This window comes from Pyrgilauda ruficollis, unplaced genomic scaffold, assembly GCF_017590135.1.
Source record: "Pyrgilauda ruficollis isolate IOZ18807 unplaced genomic scaffold, ASM1759013v1 scaffold12, whole genome shotgun sequence".
Lineage (NCBI taxonomy): Eukaryota > Metazoa > Chordata > Aves > Passeriformes > Passeridae > Pyrgilauda > Pyrgilauda ruficollis.
The window spans coordinates 13808247-13828053 of NW_024510321.1; the positions used below are offsets into that span (position 1 = coordinate 13808247).

Sequence of the window (19807 nt, forward strand, 5' to 3'; positions counted from 1 at the left end):
AAGACAAATGGTCTTTCCAGTCTTTAAGCAGAAGGCAAAACTCTTCTTCAGCAAATTAGCAGTAGGGGGAGGGTGGTTTACCTTGAAATACTGAAGACCAGAAGACTGAAAAGAAAATGAAAGTAAACTTCCAATTGAAAAGGAAGCTTTAAAAGAATCAGAAAGATAAATCTACCTAGAGGTTGTTTTTTTAAGTGTGGTAGAAAAATCTGAGCTCAGTGTTTGGCTTCTATCTCTTAATTTTTATATAGTAGTTGGAGCTGGGTCATTTATATTTAGGCCCTCCTGGGAGGAAATACCCCATGTGGGTAAATGATCAGTACTCTGCTTGACTAGAGGAAAGATTCACAGGTTCTTTTCAATTAATTCCAATATAGGAAAAAAAAATCCTTGTACTTTCTGAAGTGATAGGAGAGTAATGTTAAAATTGTTTAAAAGTGTTTGGGGTTTGGGAGGACTTAAAAGTTTGTTTTGAAGCTTTTACTTAAGTCGTCATTATTATGTCAAAATATATGTGTAATTGTGTAGTGTGTGCTCCCATTGTTTTATTTTGTTGTGTTAGGACTTCTGAATTTGTCCTTTGATGATTTTCTTGCAATTGATTTGGAGGTGAGTGAGTAAAATAAGCTGTACTGAAACTGGCAGATCTTAAAAATCTTAGGGGTTTTTAGCCTAACCATAGCTTTGTTCAAAAAGTATTATTTTGAAAAACATAGTTGTTTAAACAGTTCGTATAAAAATGTTATGAATAAAGTCCTTGCTTATTTTAGACAGACTTCATGTCCTTATTTATTTTTTCTGCTTCAAATGATGATAGAATTACACACAAAGTTAATTTTATAGTTAGTTTTAAAATTTCCTGGCAAAGCATATATAGTGAACACAAATGAGATGCTTTACCTGCTGTTTTTAAGCTCTCTTAAAAATGTGTTTTGAATTCTCTTTCATTTACAATTAAAGATAGAAACACATTATATGCAATGGAATTATTTTGCTTTTGAGGTTAGACAATGAAGGTGTCCTTGCTTCTCTTCAACTTCAGCTCATCTGCTTTGAGTTTAACACAGTTTTTTGAAAAAAGACATGTCGGTAAAGGCTAGTAAGTTTTGTCTGACCTTCCTTTCCATTTAGAGCTTTCATTGGAACCTAATGTGAAGTTATGATCCCCAAGCCTGATCGATACGTAAACATAACACAGATGGTGTAGAGATGATTCTGATGCTAATTCCTTTTTCAGTTAGTCATGAAGATACTTTGATTATAGTATGTTTAAATAGTTATAACATAGTGCTCAGTGTTGGTCTTGTTAGGAAGGAACATATGGGAAACAAGTTGCACGTTATTCATGCCCAACAAAGGATGCTCTGTAGTGTGACCATTTTAATTTCTAATGCTTGATTAGAAACATAGTTTTTTAAAATATGTCATAGAGCAAGGTAAATACATTAAGCATAGACTGAATGAAAAGTCAAGTACATAGTTTTGGGCATAAATATTTGTTTTGGAAAGTATTTGTTACTATATGAAAGAAGCCAGTATGCTCAAACTCAGATTTCACTTTGCATGTAGATCATTAAAAAGTCACATGCTTGTTTTCACATTTATGAGTTCTGGTTATAATATAGCTTACTTTATCTTCTATAAGCACTCTGAATGACAGTGCTGGAAAAAAATAAACAACATTAATGAAATTTAGTTAGAAAACATTTTGTCTTTACATCAGTTATTGGCACCCATCTGTTGTAGTGGGCACTGTTTGTTGAGTATGTTGATGGTGATTAGCTGACAATAAAACACAAGCACTTGCATAAAGCAAAACAGTATGTCAGAATCATGCCAGTTTCTTAGAGCAGTGTTCCAAACAAACTGATATAATTTGAGATTCAACATCGTATACTCCATAATTAATGTTCCCTTTTTTGGTCTGTTTCTGCAATAGGATAATTGACAGTCTAGATGGAGTCCGTTTGCTATGGTCATTGTTGAAAAATCCTAACCCAGATGTTCAAGCAAGTGCAGCTTGGGCTCTTTGTCCTTGTGTTGAAAATGCTAAGGTAAGAAAGTATTTAAAGAAAGAGTTTTGTTATATATATACTCATATAATTTTTATATTTGGATATTTTCCAGCAATAGTTTGCTCTTTGCTACTTACACTCTCTTTATTTTATTCTGTTAACTGCTTAAAAAACATGTGTATTTACTTTTCAAAAGTGGATAGTCCTCCATTTAGCACCCATTATATAATCTGTTTTGCCTTTACACTGTTTTCTGTACTGACAAATATATTTTAGTAACTTATCAGTACCTAAGCTTACTGTTCCCAAATAAAGCATGATGAAAATCTGACAATGCTGAAAACAGAAAGCTTCTACTCACAGGCTATGAATAGCATGGGTAGTTGTAGTTGTTCTCCACTGTGGTCTACTTCAGCTGTGTTCTCAAGAGACCATCATTTGGTTTTAGAGCATATTTTAGACTCGGTGCCAATGTAATCTTCAGGTTTTCTGCTCAGACTGCCAACAAAAAGTGCCAGTTGTGAATAGTGGTGGTTGTGCAGGTCAGTTGTGTACAGAAGACTGAGCTATTCATTTATTTCATGTCAGTTTCCAAATAGAGATAAAATAATCCAAATAGAGATAAAATAATTAGAGGATAAGCTGCAAGTAATCTCTCTGAATTGTTAGCATTGACATATGACAAAATAAATCTTTCCCATTAGAAGTTTCCTAGTGTACTAACTTTATACCTTAATCCTTGTACAGTACTAGCTTCCATCTCTGATTTACTTCTATATTTAATGCAACATTTGCATATTTTCTCTACTATACCAGAAATATATATCCTTCCACACAGAGCTGGAGATCCTGACTATGTAAAGAATAGTAATTTCTTCAAAGGGCAGGATATCTGTGGCATCCTTTGCAGGCAGTTTCCTGTTTGGGATTGAGCACTGTGTGGCTGCTATTAATTTATGTAGATGATTCAATTATACAGATACATAGAGATATATGGATATAGAATGAGAAAATTTGGTGTTGTTTTTTATAACTCAAGCATTTTTTATTTCTTCCTAATGATTTCTACAATGGCAGCTTGCTTGTCATTTTTCACACATGCTGGTTATTCTGAATTATCTTTTCATCCTTTTTTTTTTTTTCTAAATATGCAGTAAAGTATTTTGGTGCCTAATGGTGCAGTCTAAACATCTCTCCTCTGTAAAGATACAAATATAACTGCCTCTTTCTTGAACAATATTGCTATAACTGAATGTTAAAATACTACTTGATCTCAGTACTGAGGTAATACTTCCTATGTGTAAGACTCTGCAATTTGAAATGCCAGAGTAGAACTGCACATTGCTAGAACTTCCACTAAAAGCACTTTTTCAGAAACTGGGGGAATAGAGGACAACTACTGAAATTATGCATTACATGGATTTTTTTCTTCATTTTTTCCCTGGGGTGTTTGATGAGTGCAAGCTATGTACACTCTTAGTGTAGCTATTCTCCTTTCATCTCTCTTGGCTGCCTGCTCTAATGCTAATCTGTGATCCCACAAAGAGTTCTTTGTGTGACTCTGAGGCCAAGTGGCTCACTGAAACAAACCTACCAATAATACCCTTTCCGCTGACGCTGAATAGAAAGAAATATGTATAAAGCAGCAGCTCCAGCCACACTGAGGAAGTGCAGCAACTATTTCGTCTAAAGAGAATTTGTTTTTTTTTTTTTTGTTCAAAGTTAATATTATTCAACAATTTACACGATCTGCCAAGGAGCAGTTTGGTTTATGCAGTGCTTGATTCAAAAGCAGCAATAAGTACATGACTTTAAAGGGTTATGTGTGTTCTGGTCTTTCTAAGCCTGTACTTGGGACTGCAAACTGTGTTTCAAATAGCTGTAAGAATGGAATCCATTTTCTTTTTGTGTTCTTTTGTGGAAGCTGTAATGGTTTTCTTCTGTGTTGTGGAGGTTCACAGATGAAATTGAATTTGTTAGTAGTATCATAAACAAATTTTTATAACAATATAATACGGCATCCATTTTTCTGCACAGATATTTTCATTTTACTACCAACTAAAAGGTTATTTTCTGTATTTAAAAAATCTTAGAAGCTAATCAAACATTCTGATAGGGCAGTTATTTTGTAGTATGTGATTACATGCTTCTTTTTCATGCTTACTCTCACCATAATCTGTTTAAGAGTACTTTCCATAGAATTTTTATCAGTATGATGTAGCTAAGTGATATTGTTTGTTTCAAAGGAATTAAAGGAATTATCTTAATAGAAGCAGATTCTTATTAATTAGTTCCTTACTTCCTAAAGGAAAAGTTACTGCTGCAGGCACATTGCTAGTAGCAAAGTGTAAGTGCACTGTCCAAGAAATACAAATGATTATGAAAAATGAGTAAGAGAAGTCTACTCAACTCTGTTGATGTTGGAACAGCAATATTTGGTTATGATGCTTCTTTGAAAAACAGTACTTGTAATGTTCTCCCAACATACATCAGCCCAAACATAAACATTTGGAGAAATTCTACAAAGATGTAATTTGGGCTATTATAAAAATCATCCAAATGCATTGTGCCAATAAAAGGAACACTGCCAACTTGAGTCTGTATGAAAACTCCTATTTCCTCACAGAGGAAGTTTCTACTAGAATCTTCAAATAAATTAAAAGAAAAAAAAGAAAAGGGAAAAAACTTAGGTTATTTTCTGTCCTCATATTTAATAGAGTTTTGGGTGCAAACATTAAATTGCAAATGGCAATATCAGGCATTGTGTTTTTCTGTCCCATGTGCCTACATATAAACTTTCAAGTTGCAGTTTCAGCCTTATTATAGCTACAAGTGTGAGGCTTTCTCAACTTCATTAAGCCATCTATGTATAGAGTTGTCCTGGTTTCAGCTAGGGTAGAGTTAATTATTTCTCAGTAGCTCTTACAGTGCTGTGTTTTGTCTGTCAAAATAATTTAAGTAAAGAGTCAGAGACTGATTTGAAAGACAAGATAGAGAAAGTTACTCTGTTTTCTTAAAATTTACTTGTGGAATGACATATCGCCTTTTTCTGATATATTGTGGTTTCAGTTCTACAGGAGACTGTCAGGGGTGTGATGAAAGATGAGACATCTAAAGTTGTCTGTGTATTTATTTCATAAGGGGAAAGAGAATGCCCATGCTGACACAAAAAACCCCAAAATGAAACCAGGTTTAAGAGGGAAGGGTCATTAAATGGGTATGTTTGAAGGTCAATTAGTGTTCAGTCCTGCAACAGTGTTATATAACGAGGAAGTGAGTTTTGCAGCCAACCAGCCTAGAGTTAACCTATGGGTAGAAAATATGTTGCTGATGACCTATTCTTATATAGATTTTCCTTGTTATGGAAAGTTTAACATAACCATATGTATAAAACCACAGAGAGCATTTATTTTCTAAGAATAACAAAGAAATGTAGTTGAAGTTGGAAATTCTTCTAATATTTAAAAAACAGTAAAACCATTTGCTGTTTTAAATACATTAAGATGCTTTGATTGCACATTTTACTTATTTAAAACTGTAGTGTATAAAGATAATTGTGCTCCATACTGCACGCTGTTGTTCCTTTGTTTTACATTTGAAATATTTTAGTTAAGTACTACCAATGCATTTTTGTTTTTGTACCGTTCTTGGGTTAAGCCTTAAATGTCAAAATTCCCTGGTTGTGTATGTACAGCATTTTCCAATTTCTTTGTTTGCCTTGCTGTGCTTCTTGCAATTTTACACAGAAACCTTGGTTCAAACTTAATACTCTTACTGCTCTCTTTCCATTTTTCTATTTGTTTTCTCTAGACATTAGAATTTTTTGCCTCTGTCATACCTACTTCTCTGTATTTGCTCTCATTTGATGCAGTTTTTACTCCCTGGTATCTGGATTTAGATCTTCCAAATTTTTAAGCATTTTTTATTAACAAGCATCAAAAGCATACCATAAGAGAGACAAAAAGGAGTTTTTTGCTTGCTTCTGAAGCCTTTCAGAGAACAAGGGACCTCAGAGATTTAGGAAGCCCAGGAATCCAGACCTGGCTTGGTGAATCTATAAGTGACTGCTGTGCTTGCAGGGTATGTACAGAACCAGCTCATGCAATGACTCTTGACACTGGCTGCCTTGTTAAGTGAACTGACTCTCAAGAGTTCTTTGGGCCTCCTGCAGACACGGTGGAGATCCTAAATGGACTGAAATAAAAATTGCCCTGAGGTCTTTAATGTCTACAAATATAGGAGTCCAGTTTCTGTAAAACACACAACAGTGGAAGCCGGGAAGCAAAGGGTGTAGCCTGTATCTCACTCACACAGGAGACTTGGGCCCCGAGTTCCATGCAAAGCAACTGCCTGATAGCTTGGAGACCACAAGAAGCCAGAAAGCTTAGGAGCTCCTGGAGACCTGGATTTCCAGCTGTTTGGCAGCCCATCAGGCAAGAAGTCAAGGATTCTATGAAAACTAGAAGCCAAGGAGCCTGGCAGGCTACTCATCAGCCATCTGGCTGACAAGAGAGAAGATGAAGAGACATGTTGGTTATTTAGCCTGCCTTTCTGCCTGGTTTCTGTCAAAACTTTTCAAGAAGTCATTGTGTTCTTGTGGAAGGTTTTTATTCCATTCCATTAGCATTTTTTGATGGAATACTGTTCCACTGGAAAATATTTGGCCAGCTTTTCTTGTAGCTTAGTTTATTAACAGCTACACATGCTAGTCAACAGCTTGTTGTGTAGCTTCTTTACTTTTAAATCTGATTCACTAATTTGATTTTGAAAATCTAGAAAAGGTTTAAACGCCATCCTCCTCTAATTTTTTTTCCACCCTTCCTTTTTGTCCCTGTCACTTTTTTCCTCTCTTTACCCTCTCACTTGTCACTGGGACCTCCATAGGTCTTAAAGCAGGAAAAGAGCATGGAGATCATTGTTTCATTTGCTACATAATATATACCAGGAGATTTCAAGCAATCATTTTATCAAATGATGAAACTTTTGGCTGAACTAAAACATATTTTATACTTGATGCTGCTTGTTCAGATTCTCAGTGGTCTGTAATGCTGAGTGGTACAACATGATATGATTGCCTTCTTATATCCCACTCTGTTTCTGGAACCATGCCAGACATGCAAAGACAAGCAATTACTGTTTTAGCAACTTCTTAGTTTGTGTTGTCACTGACTTGATTGTTTAACTACACCATCCTTGAAACATTCTAATATTGCTGTCAGCACTTCTACAATATTAAGTTACGTATTAGTGATGACTATCTCATAAACCTATTAATGATTATAAAAAGTTTGCTTAGACACATTTGAATTCAATTAAATCCAAAAACAATTGAAATAATGTTTTCTTCTAGTTATTCAGTGTTATTTGTTTCTCATACATCCATTACTTAAATGTTCCTCAAAATAATCTAACATAATTGAGACAACTGTGGCATCAGACATAATTGAGACAAGTGTGGCATCAAAGGACTTTGATATTCATTGTTTCACTTCTTATGTGGGGGGAAAAAAAAAAAAAAAAGGATTTTGGCACATGCCCAGTACTGAACTTCAGGTATAATCTGCCAGACTGAAAAGTAAGGAAAACAACAGAAAGGACTACTAAAAGTTGCATTAGTGACTAGGTAGACATTTTCCCCCTGACATTTTTAGAGAACTTGCATTGCATGCCTTCTTGGGCTGTATTCCTGGATAATTGACTTCACTTTGGTTTCTTGAAAGTGTCAAGGGCAGTACAGTTGCCAAGTGTGCGATGATCAAATCCCTGAAGAGAGAAAAAAAATTCTGAAGAAGAATTCTACTCTTACAGCCTATAGAGTAGCATTGGAACCGTGTCAAAGCAATTCTGCTTTGCTGCTTTGGCTTTAGTTGCTTCTTCAAGGTGAAGAGGATACGAAAATCCATGTTCATTGTCTGCTGTTGTTTTCCCAATACATTGCATTTTCTCACAGAAGAAAAGTTGTGAGATGTAGGGAAGTAGTTTCATCTTAGAAATGCTTCTTCATCTGTTCTGCAACAGTGGAAGCCTCCATAACTGTATAGACAGGAATAAAATTAGCCTTAAAATATAAAGCAATTTTATCAATATTGCCATTGAGTTATTTAGTAAGAACAATGAATAGTAACTTCCTTATATAAATTTTGTTTTTCTTTTTCACTAAGCAGCTGTAATATAAAAATTTCTTTCCATTTCTTTATTTTGAATTTTAAATTGGTTTGTGCACTAGAATGAGAAGTTACTCAGTTGGGAATGGCAAATGGAAAGGAAAAATTTCCTTCATTAAAGAAAACGTAGTTTAAAGGTGACTCTTGATAGCTAAAATTTGTTTGCCCAGCCATACCCTCACTTATTTGTGCGAAAGTAATTCAATTTGTCAAATTAGCTTTGACTCCTTAAGCTTTTTAAAGTGTCCTGAGAGTGAAATAGTACTTGTTTTTAGTGGAGAAATTTTATCTTTCAAGTGGAGTATATTTTAAAGATAAACACAATGTGTTTTTGTAATAACATGTTTAGCTTTAAATCTTTCAAATAAAGAAAACAGTTTTCACTTTGGAAGAAATAAGAAGGAAATTATGTTATGAAAGAAGCCTGTAGTTCTTCTACAATTCCTGTATGTCTCAACCTAAGACCGATGAACTTTATTTACTTACTGAAAATAAACACAAAAACCATAGAATATGATGGTGAGAAAATGCAAAAATCCCAAATGTTCTCCTTGTATAAGTACCACAAAGATCAAGTCCTGCAAATTCCATAATAGTTTCTGCTCTTGATTAGAAAAACTGCAAGGCTGGTCTGTCTCACAGTATTTTTGCTCTTGGCTGAAGCCAGTATAGATGTAAGTGAAAAGAGAAAGTTAACTGAATCTTGTTAATAGTCATGCAGGCCAGCAAGATGCAAATATGTAATAAGAGTAGGGGGATGAGGCTTTTATTGACACTGCAGGTAACTTTCCTGGCCTCAGCATCTATGCCAGATAGGTGCGGTTTTACTGCTTGAGATTGCAAACTCCTCCCCTTGAATCCAATTTTAAAATAGTATTTCTCATACTTTCTGAGGATAAAAGCTTCACTCTGCACTACTTAGAAGATGTGGTCACATGAAGTCATGAAGGATTCTGTCATCTCTTCCTTTCTTCTTTAGCCACTTGAAACGTAATTTAACAATCCATGTTTTTTCATGTGTCATCTCAGGTTAAATGTTGCACTAAAAGGTATAATAATGATGAAGATATAAAATTAAGATATCTCCTGTTAGTACAACCACACCTTCTTCCCCCTTTCAGTTTCTTTTTAATGTTTTTATGACTTCTGTGTCTTTGTGTTTGACCTCTTAATTTGGTCAGCTCAGGAAATATTGTTAAAACAGATGCATTCAGCTTATCGTTACCATGTGTACACAGATATATACAGTAAAATTATCTGGTGTATTGCTTGTCAGTGATTTTATCAGTGTTTTTCTTTATAAAGACAGTTTCTTAGGCTTTATTCGTAACAGTTTTTTTCCTACCTAATTCTATCTGAATAACCTTGCTAGGACAACCAATAAATAAGATTTTGTTACAATTGTTAAGGAAGTGGGACATGTGGATAAATTATGGTACAGATAAATATGAAAGCTAAACACACATCTATAGCTGGAAATTACAAACCTTTTGAGTTGTCCAACAAAGTAAGCTGTTTGTCAATTAATTTAGAAGGTGAAATTTAAAGATTGCATTTTTTTGTAATTGAAACAGAAATTAAAGAAGTATTTCCAAAGACATGTTATATATTCTTTTTCTCTTACGTTAATAAAAGCAGATGAAATGAAAATGAAAATGCCTGAGAGTATTTGAAAACTAAAATCACAGAAGTTACTTTACACTGTGAGCAGTACCTGATCATTCATGCAAAGAACATAGATTCAGAAGAATTCAGTTGTGGCCTCTGCAATTACAGGCACATTAATATAAATTCTTTTTGAAATATTGAGGTATGGCAGTTGAATATAATAAATACACATATTTCAGTTTAGAAATATATTATACAAAGTAAGTGTGTGGTTTTGCTTAAACGATACAAAAAATGTTGTTTAAGTTTCTGCAAAAAAAAAGAAATCTTGTACATAACATAATGGATTTTAAAGCTCTCATTTTGGTCCTTCTTTCTGCTCATTGTTCTTCAAATTTCTTGCTGTTTTGCTTTTCTCTTTGTCTTGCACAGACCACCAGACTACACCCACAATCACATTTGGGAAACTTCCCTGACATGTGGTTTCTGCAGTTTCCCTCTGCTTTTCATCACTGGTAGAAAGCTCTGTCCTTGTGTTTACTTGGTTTCACAAATGATTATTGAAACTCATTTCTTTGTCTTACTGATGAATTGTTTATATGTTATTCCATGACTTTAGTGGGATGTACTCCAGTACAAAATGTGGAAAGTATAAGCTTGTCAGAAGAGAAATTCAACAAATAGGGCTATAATCACCTGGAAAGAAAATATGTACAGGTATAAAATCTTGGTATTGGTTCATTAGGATGAGATAAAGGCTATTTTATCTCTTCATGGAATATCCTTCAAAAGCAGGAATATGGAGGTATCTGAACCATGCAGAAACACAGAATAATGTTCAGGGCCCTTTCAAATCTTAGACCTTGCACTGTAGCATTTACCTGTTGAACAGAAGAATTCTCATCTCTTGAGGCAATATTTATACACAAGGTAATGCTGTAGTGACCTTCAAAGTTTGGAAGTAAATATAAAATATTTAATTTTCTTTTCTTCTCCCGTGTCTGGTAATTTAACTTCTAGCCCTTGATTACATGTAGGTAAGAAAATTTGTGTGTAGAAAGCTTTCTCAGTAACCCATTACATATTGCCATGGGTTGAATTTTAAAATTTCAAGACAAACATGAAAGCTGATATGAACAAACAGTGTTTTAATTCAGGTGATTGTCTGTAGATGCATTACATTGTGGTATGCATACACTAGCAATTATAGAGGAACATTTATGCTGGTGTATCCGTGGGAAACCCCCTGTAAGCCCATCTTCCTCTGCATGCAACTCGCATGGTAATAAAGTGGCAGAGCGTCGCCCCTCCTTCGCTTTCTTAACTGCTTTTCTGAGCCACAAACCTGTATTGTCCTTCTGAATTTAGATTCTATTTTAATTTCGATAAGGACTTCTGTTATGTGTTCATTTTGGGGGTTTTTAGGACTTTTGCATGAAGTTTACTCTTGGATGCTGCCCTTTTTCCACATACTTCGGCTTCTGTTTTTTACCCTTACACAGTTTGGCTTTAAGCTTTCCCTTCCAGTCTCAAGATTTGTTCTGCCTGTGGCAAAAAATGTTTCATTCCCAATGGGCCTGCCCACTGCTTTTGCTTTCTGTGAGAAGGAAACATCACAGCTAAGAGTTCTGTTTGACATTTAGACCTAGAACTAAAAAAAGATGAAACTGCAGCATCTTATGAAATCTTCATTTACCAAGTCCATGGTTTGATGGATTTGCTCAGCAAAACCAACACAATACAGTTGGACCCTACTCTGTTCATAAATCAGCCCCCCAAAAGAAATAAATATAATCAAAACCATGCTTGGTCTTCAGGGTCACTCCCTAGCCCTAGGAAAGTTCATATAATCCATGTTTGCACTTACATGAAGTCCAAAAAGTTTCAGTAGAGTGTCTAGTAGTTTTCATTCAAAATTCTCCTATTGACCTGTTGAAAGAAACAAATAAAAGTAATTCCACTTGCAGACCTTTCTTTCCATCCCTGCACATTTATCATCACTGAGGAGCACAAGCTGAAATTTATCCTATGAGGTTACTGCCAGCCATTTCACCACTTGACTTGTTCCAGTGTAATAAGAGTTTGACACCAGACTGTCCAATGCCAATGTGCCACCATAACATCACTTCAAGAAGTCTGTGCTCTGGAAATTTCTAAATCAGAGAGAATACTTTCATACTGAATAACCCTTAATGAATTTTCTTGTTTTCTTTGCATTTGCCTAACATGTAAATTTTTTGAAAGCCACTGCAATCCTGCTCCAAGGACTTTCAACTTCTCAACTGTACATTATTTAAACACAACTTTGATTCTGAACATGCCACCTACTAATTTCATCTGATGATCCCAGTTCTTCTCCTAGAAGAGAGATCCTGGTGTGCCTTTCCCACTCTACTCAAGCTTCTGTACATCTATATCAAACTGTTCCTTCTTTTTCTTTTATTACCTTGAGTGTTCTTGTTGGTTAGTCATTCCTTCTGCAGAACAGTTTCCTACCAGTGATTATCCTTGTTGTCTTTCTCTAAACATTTTTTAATGTTATGATAACTTTTTGAAAAATGGACCAGATCTGCCCACTGTATTCAAGATCCAGGTATGCTGTTTCTATTTCATTTTTATGGGCAAATTTAGACATTTTTCCAGGGTCTTTTTTGTGTCCTTTATTCACATTTTACATTGATTTTTCATACTCTGAGGTGCACCATGATTCTCCCACAGTTGCTGTCATGACTTGTGTAACTTTTCCTCTTAAATATTCCTGAATACTCATTGGCATTGATACAAGAAAATAATGTTGTCATTCCTTTGTCTTAGCTGTCAGACTAAATGTAGGAAACAGGAGACACTTTGAGAGCCTAAAGTGTCTGTTGCTGTGTTAGATGCCCTGAGGTGTGCAAGGCGCCCATCTGGCCACTCTGATATTACTGATAAGTGAGACTTGCACCCTTCTAAAGTGACAGCTGGAGATTTTTTATACCTTGCGGTATGAAAAATGATAGATACCTTTATTTAGGCACTGAATTTCTGCCTGTTAAGTGGTATGTAAAACAGTCTAACTCTCACATGTCAGTCAAAAGAGCTCCAAGTTCCAAATAGCCATATTCTTTGGTGAAGGCAACACAGCAATAGCTGCAGTTTTGAATGAATATGTCATGGCAATCTCTTTGTTAAACATTTGCATATAAATACTGATTGAATATTTTAAAACGATGTTTCTTTTGATTCTCATTTAGAATTCTGGGGAGATGGTTCGATCGTTTGTTGGCGGCTTGGAACTGATAGTCAATTTGCTAAAATCGAAGGATAAAGAAGTTTTAACAAGTGTATGTGCAGCCATTTCACATATAGCTAAAGATCAAGAAAACTTAGCTGTTATGACAGATCATGGAGTTGTTCCTCTGTTGTCCAAGCTAGCAAACACAGTAAGTAACATTTAAAGGTTTCATAAAAAGCATTTCTTAATTCAGACTGCATTATGCCCAACTGAAGGGTTATGACAAGAGCAGTATATTTTGCAGCAGTTACAAGGAAGGGCTGTAGCGTCATTCCTCTTTGGGATGTATATTGGACATCAAAACAGTCTGTGTCTGCTACTAAAATTGGTTTGGAAGAGGAGCTTCATTTTAATAGTTACTGTTGCAGAATATTGCTTTTGAGAGGTGCAGCTGCTGTATGAGAAAGGCACAAAAGGTTGAGAAAACAATTAATCCAAACATGTAGAAGAATCTCACTGATGGGGCTATATTTTACATTTTATTGCTATATTATCTAATTTCCAGTCAGTCTAAAAGTGCATTTGAAACAATATAAAAATTCACAGCACTTGCTATAAAAAGAATATTAAGGGACTTTAATAGCTCTATGCCTTACAGCTGTCTCCAATTTTAATTGTACTGCAATTAAATTGGGATGCCTTAAAGATCTGTGGGAATTCTGCTTTCCGATGAATTTTTTTGTTGTGTGTTGACTTTCATTTGTTATGTTTTTACCTTCTTCAGAACAATAACAAGTTAAGACGTCACTTAGCAGAGGCCATTGCCCACTGTTGCAAGTGGGGCAGCAACAGAGTTGCCTTTGGAGAGACCAAGGCTGTGGCTCCTTTAGCACGTTACTTGAAGGCAAAGGATCCGTTAGTTCATAGAGCTACAGCTCTGGCTTTATATCAACTTTCAGAGGATCCCAACAACTGTGTCATCATGCATGAAAATGGAGTGGTGAAGGTGAGGTGGAAGTTTTTTCTTACTTGGGACTCAAGCTATTGAAGAGGTTTGGCATGGTCAAAAAAAGACATCTTTAATTTGAAATAATTCTTGAATACTGCTGTGTATCTTAAATTTTCTAAACTTTATCCTAAAAATATTTGGTTAATTAGTGAATTAGGAAACAGGATTTTGATGTCAAAAATATTACAGCGAGGTGGGTTTTGAGAATGGAAGTATGATGTGGACATTCACCTTTAGAGTACTCAACTCTGACCTATGCTGCTTGTTGCTGGTGGCATGACATCATTTTGTCATTCTCAAGTGACATTTGCTAAAGAAGTTGGGTTATCTTAATGGATGCTTGCCTAATATGGCAGTAGGCCACCTAGACATTGAGTGTAACTGGATTTGGGGACAAATTAAGATACCATAATACAAAGGCTTAGTTTACCTGGAGCTGTTTTGGTGAATTCTTAATTTACTTATAAAATTCTTATTTTAGGAGTTAAGCATAATAACATTCTGCAAAGATCTTAGAACAAAATTTTCTTTCAAAAATGTTTTTTAGCAAAGTGTTGTCTTACTAGTTGAAGGCAGAAGAGTTACTCTTTGGCACAGGAGAGATGAGCATTATGGCTTTAGAGACAGAGATACTAGGAGTTCTCAATTTTCATAAATTCCCTGAAAGATTCACTGTATGCAGACCTTTCATTTTACTTCATGTTCAGCTAAATGTATTTACAGTAAGAGTTGACTTATAGTGCAATGTTATTATTAATGTTGATTTATGCCTGCATTTATGGTAGTGTACTTCATTGTGAGCAGTTTCAGTTCTGGCACAGTTAATGGTCCTGAATTATCATGCGTTCACCTGTGCACTGTTGGCTTTAAAGGATCCACTGGTCAAAAATACTTAAATATTCAGTTTAAGGCCCAGTACTTGAACTTACTCAAATGTGAGCTACCCTTGCAGCACTGGAGAGTAACACCTTCCTATCACAGTCACATATATTGGCTATATATTGGGATATATGCTGTACTAAAGCATTAGCATTTGTTGAATTTTCATCTTGCTTCTCTCTGTGTTCAACTGACACAATCCATTTTCTGAGCTTCTGTCATCTGTTTTCTTTCATTTTATTATTATTAGATTTCAGGTTTTATAAGTTGCAGTGCACTGATTCTGATGATGCACTTCTAGAATAATTCCACCTCACTCTAGGTTCACCTTTATTTTTCAGTCTTAATTAAAGTGTTTGGACTAATAAAAACATTAATTTGTGCTTCCAGATAAATAGGGATGTACAGAAAAATATTTTTAAAAAATAATGTTTTTTATTATTCACAATATTCTGCATTTTCCAAATGTGCTGGTCCAAGTGCTTTTGTTCTGTGTTGCCAGATCTGAGCAGATCATGGAGCAAATCAACACATGCACCATGACAGCTCAGGGCACAGATGACCAATGCACCAACACTTAAGAGCTTGACTGCCTTGCTGGCACTATTGGAATTGCCATCAAGAACCAATAACTGGAGTTTCAGAAAGGCTAGACAGGCATTCCCAGATGGCGAGGAGAGTGGGTCTAGATTTAATTGCAGAAACGCTCGAGTCAGTACAGGGCTGAGTCTTGCCTGGCCTGTTCAGTTGGTCTGCACAACACGGATGATACAGTAGTTGCAGCACTGTTGGAGCCCTGGATGCTGAGAATTTTAAACTTTCTGTGCTGAAAGGCACAGACTCGCAAGAGAGCACTGCATTTGACCTGAGGCTGTGGAGAAGGTTTCTAAACTTTATTAATAGCACTAGGATTACAGGTGTGTAGTTGGTTACAAGTGTGTAATATCACAGGGTGGAAAACTTAGAGGTTTTAGAATATAGTAATAAGTATGAGGCAAGATGGAGGTTTTAAGGTGCAGACAGGTTGTTGTTCTTTACTTTCTTCTTCCTTCTGCTTCATGGGTTTGGATGGTATTTTGTAATTGGACAGAAAAGTCCACATTGCGGGCTTCGAGAGCTCAGTTATTAGGTTAAAAGGGAAAATAATCTAGGTGTCAGTTCTTAATTGGGTAGTTTAGCCTTAAAAGACTTTGCAACAAGAGATAGTTAGCCATTTTGTGCCTTGCTTATATAGAGGTTGTTACGTACAGGTTATTCCAGGAACAATCATATTTTTTTAGGAAACTTATTTGGATCTGTTTGATTTTTTTTTCATCTTTTACCAGATATCTGGTGTTTCAGTGATCATGCACGGTTGGATTAATGTCACAGCCTCTGTAGTTGCGGCTGGGTTGCCTAATCCCAGGTGTTCTTCAGCACATGTTCTGTACAGGTTATTCCAGGAATGATCGTATTTTTTTTAGGAAACTTATTTGGATTTGTTTGATTTTTTTTTTTCATCTTTTACCAGATATCTGGTGTTTCAGTGATCATGCACGGTTGGATTAATGTCACAGCCTCTGTAGTTGCGGCTGGGTTGCCTAATCCCAGGTGTTCTTCAGCACATGTTCATGTGCTGTGTTCATGTACAAAGAATGTGTGATGCTTCAGGGAAACATTTAGCCTGTGTGAATGACACAGTTGCTGAGTGCTTTAACAGTTGGTCAGAGACTTTCTCAAAGCATTAGACTTTCTGACCATTCCCTATTCAATGTGTATATACATGTTTTTGTCCAGGAAACTAGTAATAAATTTATAAACAGAAAATAATTCCAATCAGAGTGTTGTATTTCACATTTTGCTACTGCTTCTAACATTATTTGCGAATCACAAAACAACAGTGAGAGAGAACCAGTGTTGGATATTTTCACCTATTTGTAACTGCACCCAAAATACATTCAATTTTGTCAGGTGGGTCTATATGATAAAAATCTTGGGAAGTCACTGGTGTATGTCAGCTGCCATGTGAAATTACAAGGAGACAAACAGGGATTTTGGAGGAAGTTTAGAAAGGCAGTTTATGAAGTTAATCTTTTATGTTCAGTTCTACAATCAATGTTCTTATGACTGGGAATGGAACAATGGTTATGACCTGTGACAGATGAATAAATGTTTTCTTTCTACCAAACACCAGAACATATTTCCTCTTTCTCAAGTAAAAATTCATGGCTGTGCTGGAAAATAGATTTGCATTTTCAAAGATGCAGTAATGACTTGTGGAACGCAAGACAGCAAGAGAAATTGATAGACATCAGAGTAAGGAACAGGTATCAGTTTGAATTCAAGATTGGGGACAGTCATTCAGAAACCAAGGAAGAAGAGAAATCCAGTGAGGGTTTGGCAGTTTACAACTGAGATAACAGGAATATCAGGCAACATTCTTTATACTTGGAGACTGTGACCATTATAGAGAAAATAAGAGAAGAGAAATAGGAAAGTTCACAGGCAACTGAAAGCAGCACCAAGCCATCACCACTCATGGAAACAGCAGAACATTTTCCTTAAAGCTATTGCAGAGAAACAATGATGTCCACCTATATTTGCCTGCTGCTGAAACCTTAGAACAATCAAGCTTGTTCATGAAAAAGAAGTCTGTGAGCTGAAGAGTACAGGTTTATTACAAGGGAGGCCCTTGTAAGAAAAATTGTAAAATGACTGGGGAGGAAATGGGAGACTAAGGAAGTGCAGTTACTTTAGTAGTGAAAAGATGAGTGTAAACATGTTTTAAAGGAAGAAGTAAAGTCATCAGAAGATGCCAAAAAGTATTTAAGTCATTTTCCTACAGACCATGTCAAGATAATACAATGCTACTCTGTGCTACAGTCACTCTTTTTCTTGCTTATGTTGGCAAGCTGTAGATTTGGATTGTTTCTGAAGTGAGTTAGTGAGGATGGGGGTGTGATAGGACAGGCACCCATGCAACTGCTCATAATATACCTTCTAAAAGGCTTCAAGTATTAAAAAAATTCAAAGTATATAAATGTGAAAAACATGCAGCTGATTATTCCTGGTCATTCTTCCTTCGCAAAAGAAGGAAGGTGATCTCTTATGGAAGGAATCTCTTATGGATAATCTCTTATGGAAGTTAATTTCTGCTATTGCAGAAGTTAATTTCTGACTTTGTAAGAGATATAAAGGATTTGGTTTTGTGGATGATAGTGGTGGTGATGATGATGATGATGATGATGATGATGATGATGATGATGATGATTTCTGTGTAAAAAAGGCCTAGGAAGTTTGAATGGCTTCATCATCTACAGAGTTGAGGTCAGTCTTTTATTATGATGCTAATGATACTCTGCGAAGTCTCTGAGGAGATTTCTAAAGTAATGAAAAAAGTAAGAACAAGAGAAAATAAGCACCAAAGGCTGTGGAAGAACAAAATTAATCAAATTAGTAATTCATCTTAACTTTAAATGTTTACACAGTGCACATGCCAAACTGAAATAGTCATCCCAATTCTTATAATATTCAAGGAAGAAGAATAGTTTTTTTACTGTTTCATCTCTTTTAATTTGGACATTTATGCAAAGATAAGGCATCTTGGTTTCTACTGACAATATTTTCTGGTCTCCTTTGGCTGTAAAGACAGTGCAGGTTCAAAGGTTAGAGCTGCACATCTATGCTGTAGGTATCTCTGTTTAATGGGGTGAATCCCATCGAAGGCAGTGGAGAACTTTTAAAAATGAGCATACAGTCCATTTCATGATCAGATAGGAATGACAGAATTCTGAATAATAGTGCAATAAGAAAGAGCTATTAAAAATATTAATTTTTCTTTTCCTAGAAGAATACAGATGAGTTGAATTTATATGCTATGATGGTGATGAAACTCAATCTGCCCAGCCGTAACTGAAGCACACTTTGAGTATGATCTAATAATGCCAGATGTTTTAAATTAGTGGATCTAACTAACTTGAATCCAAGGATTTTGAAAGAGATCTTTGGAGTATTAAGGATGGATTCCTTTCATCTAACTTTGGCCACTTTTAGGTATGAAGTTTAAAGTAGTCTAAACTAAGACATCTTCTGTAGGCAATGGAAAGAGAGAGACACCTGCAGACTTATCCTAGCTGAAAATAGATGCCCAAGATATCTGCAAGGAATAGACTCATAAAAGTGCCTAATTTTCTCCACTGAATGTAGAAAGAACCTAGGTGACTAGCTCAGACTAAACAGCTAGCTTTCAGACAGCTAAATTTAAATTAATATCCTCCTGGATGTTGATTTTCAGCAAGCTTGTGGTACAGGGGAAGTTGCAGGGCTGGAAGAGAGGTAATATGCCAATATTTCAAAAGGCCAAATAAGATTATAGTCTGGTAAACTGGACACTATTCTCACATGACATGCTTGTAGGTCTGTATGTTATAATACTGGAAGGATCATTTTAATGACTGAGTCTGACTAGCCTTGCTCATGCAAACCAGAGACATTGCTTCATTTTTTTTCTGTTTGGAATAGAGTATATCTTTTAGAAAAACACTGACTCTTTACTTAAAAAATTCCAGCAATGGAAAATCCACCAGAGACATCATAACTTGTTCCAGTAGTTAAATACCTTCCCCATAAAAACATTTGCACCTTATTTGTAGCCTAAGGTTTGTCTAGCTTTATCTTATGCAATTACATGTATGATATTTTTGCTTGGTAAACTGACAAGCCCTACATAACTTGTGTTCTCATATACATTCTTATTGAAAAAAATTAAATTGCATTGTCTTATTTTTAATTAGCTAGGCAAGTGTAATCGCTGATGGAATTTCTGTCTTTTGAATTCTTTAATTATATTTGTGTGTCAGTTCTGAATTTTTTATTTTTGATCTTCCTTTTTGGACTGAATTACAACATACTTCAGAACAAAATTCAGTATTCCAGTAAT

General features: G+C 35.5%; 1 protein-coding gene across 1 annotated transcript in view; it reads left to right on the top strand.

The window, feature by feature from the left end:
* The window catches only part of ODAD2 (outer dynein arm docking complex subunit 2), a 67857-nt gene that overhangs the window by 31588 nt on the left and 16462 nt on the right, over positions 1-19807 (top strand). Inside the window, exons 12-14 of the mRNA XM_041489011.1 lie at positions 1940-2054; positions 13021-13209; positions 13786-14007. Of these exons, the coding sequence (XP_041344945.1) occupies positions 1940-2054; positions 13021-13209; positions 13786-14007 (526 nt within the window). The remainder of the gene's footprint in view (positions 1-1939; positions 2055-13020; positions 13210-13785; positions 14008-19807) is intronic.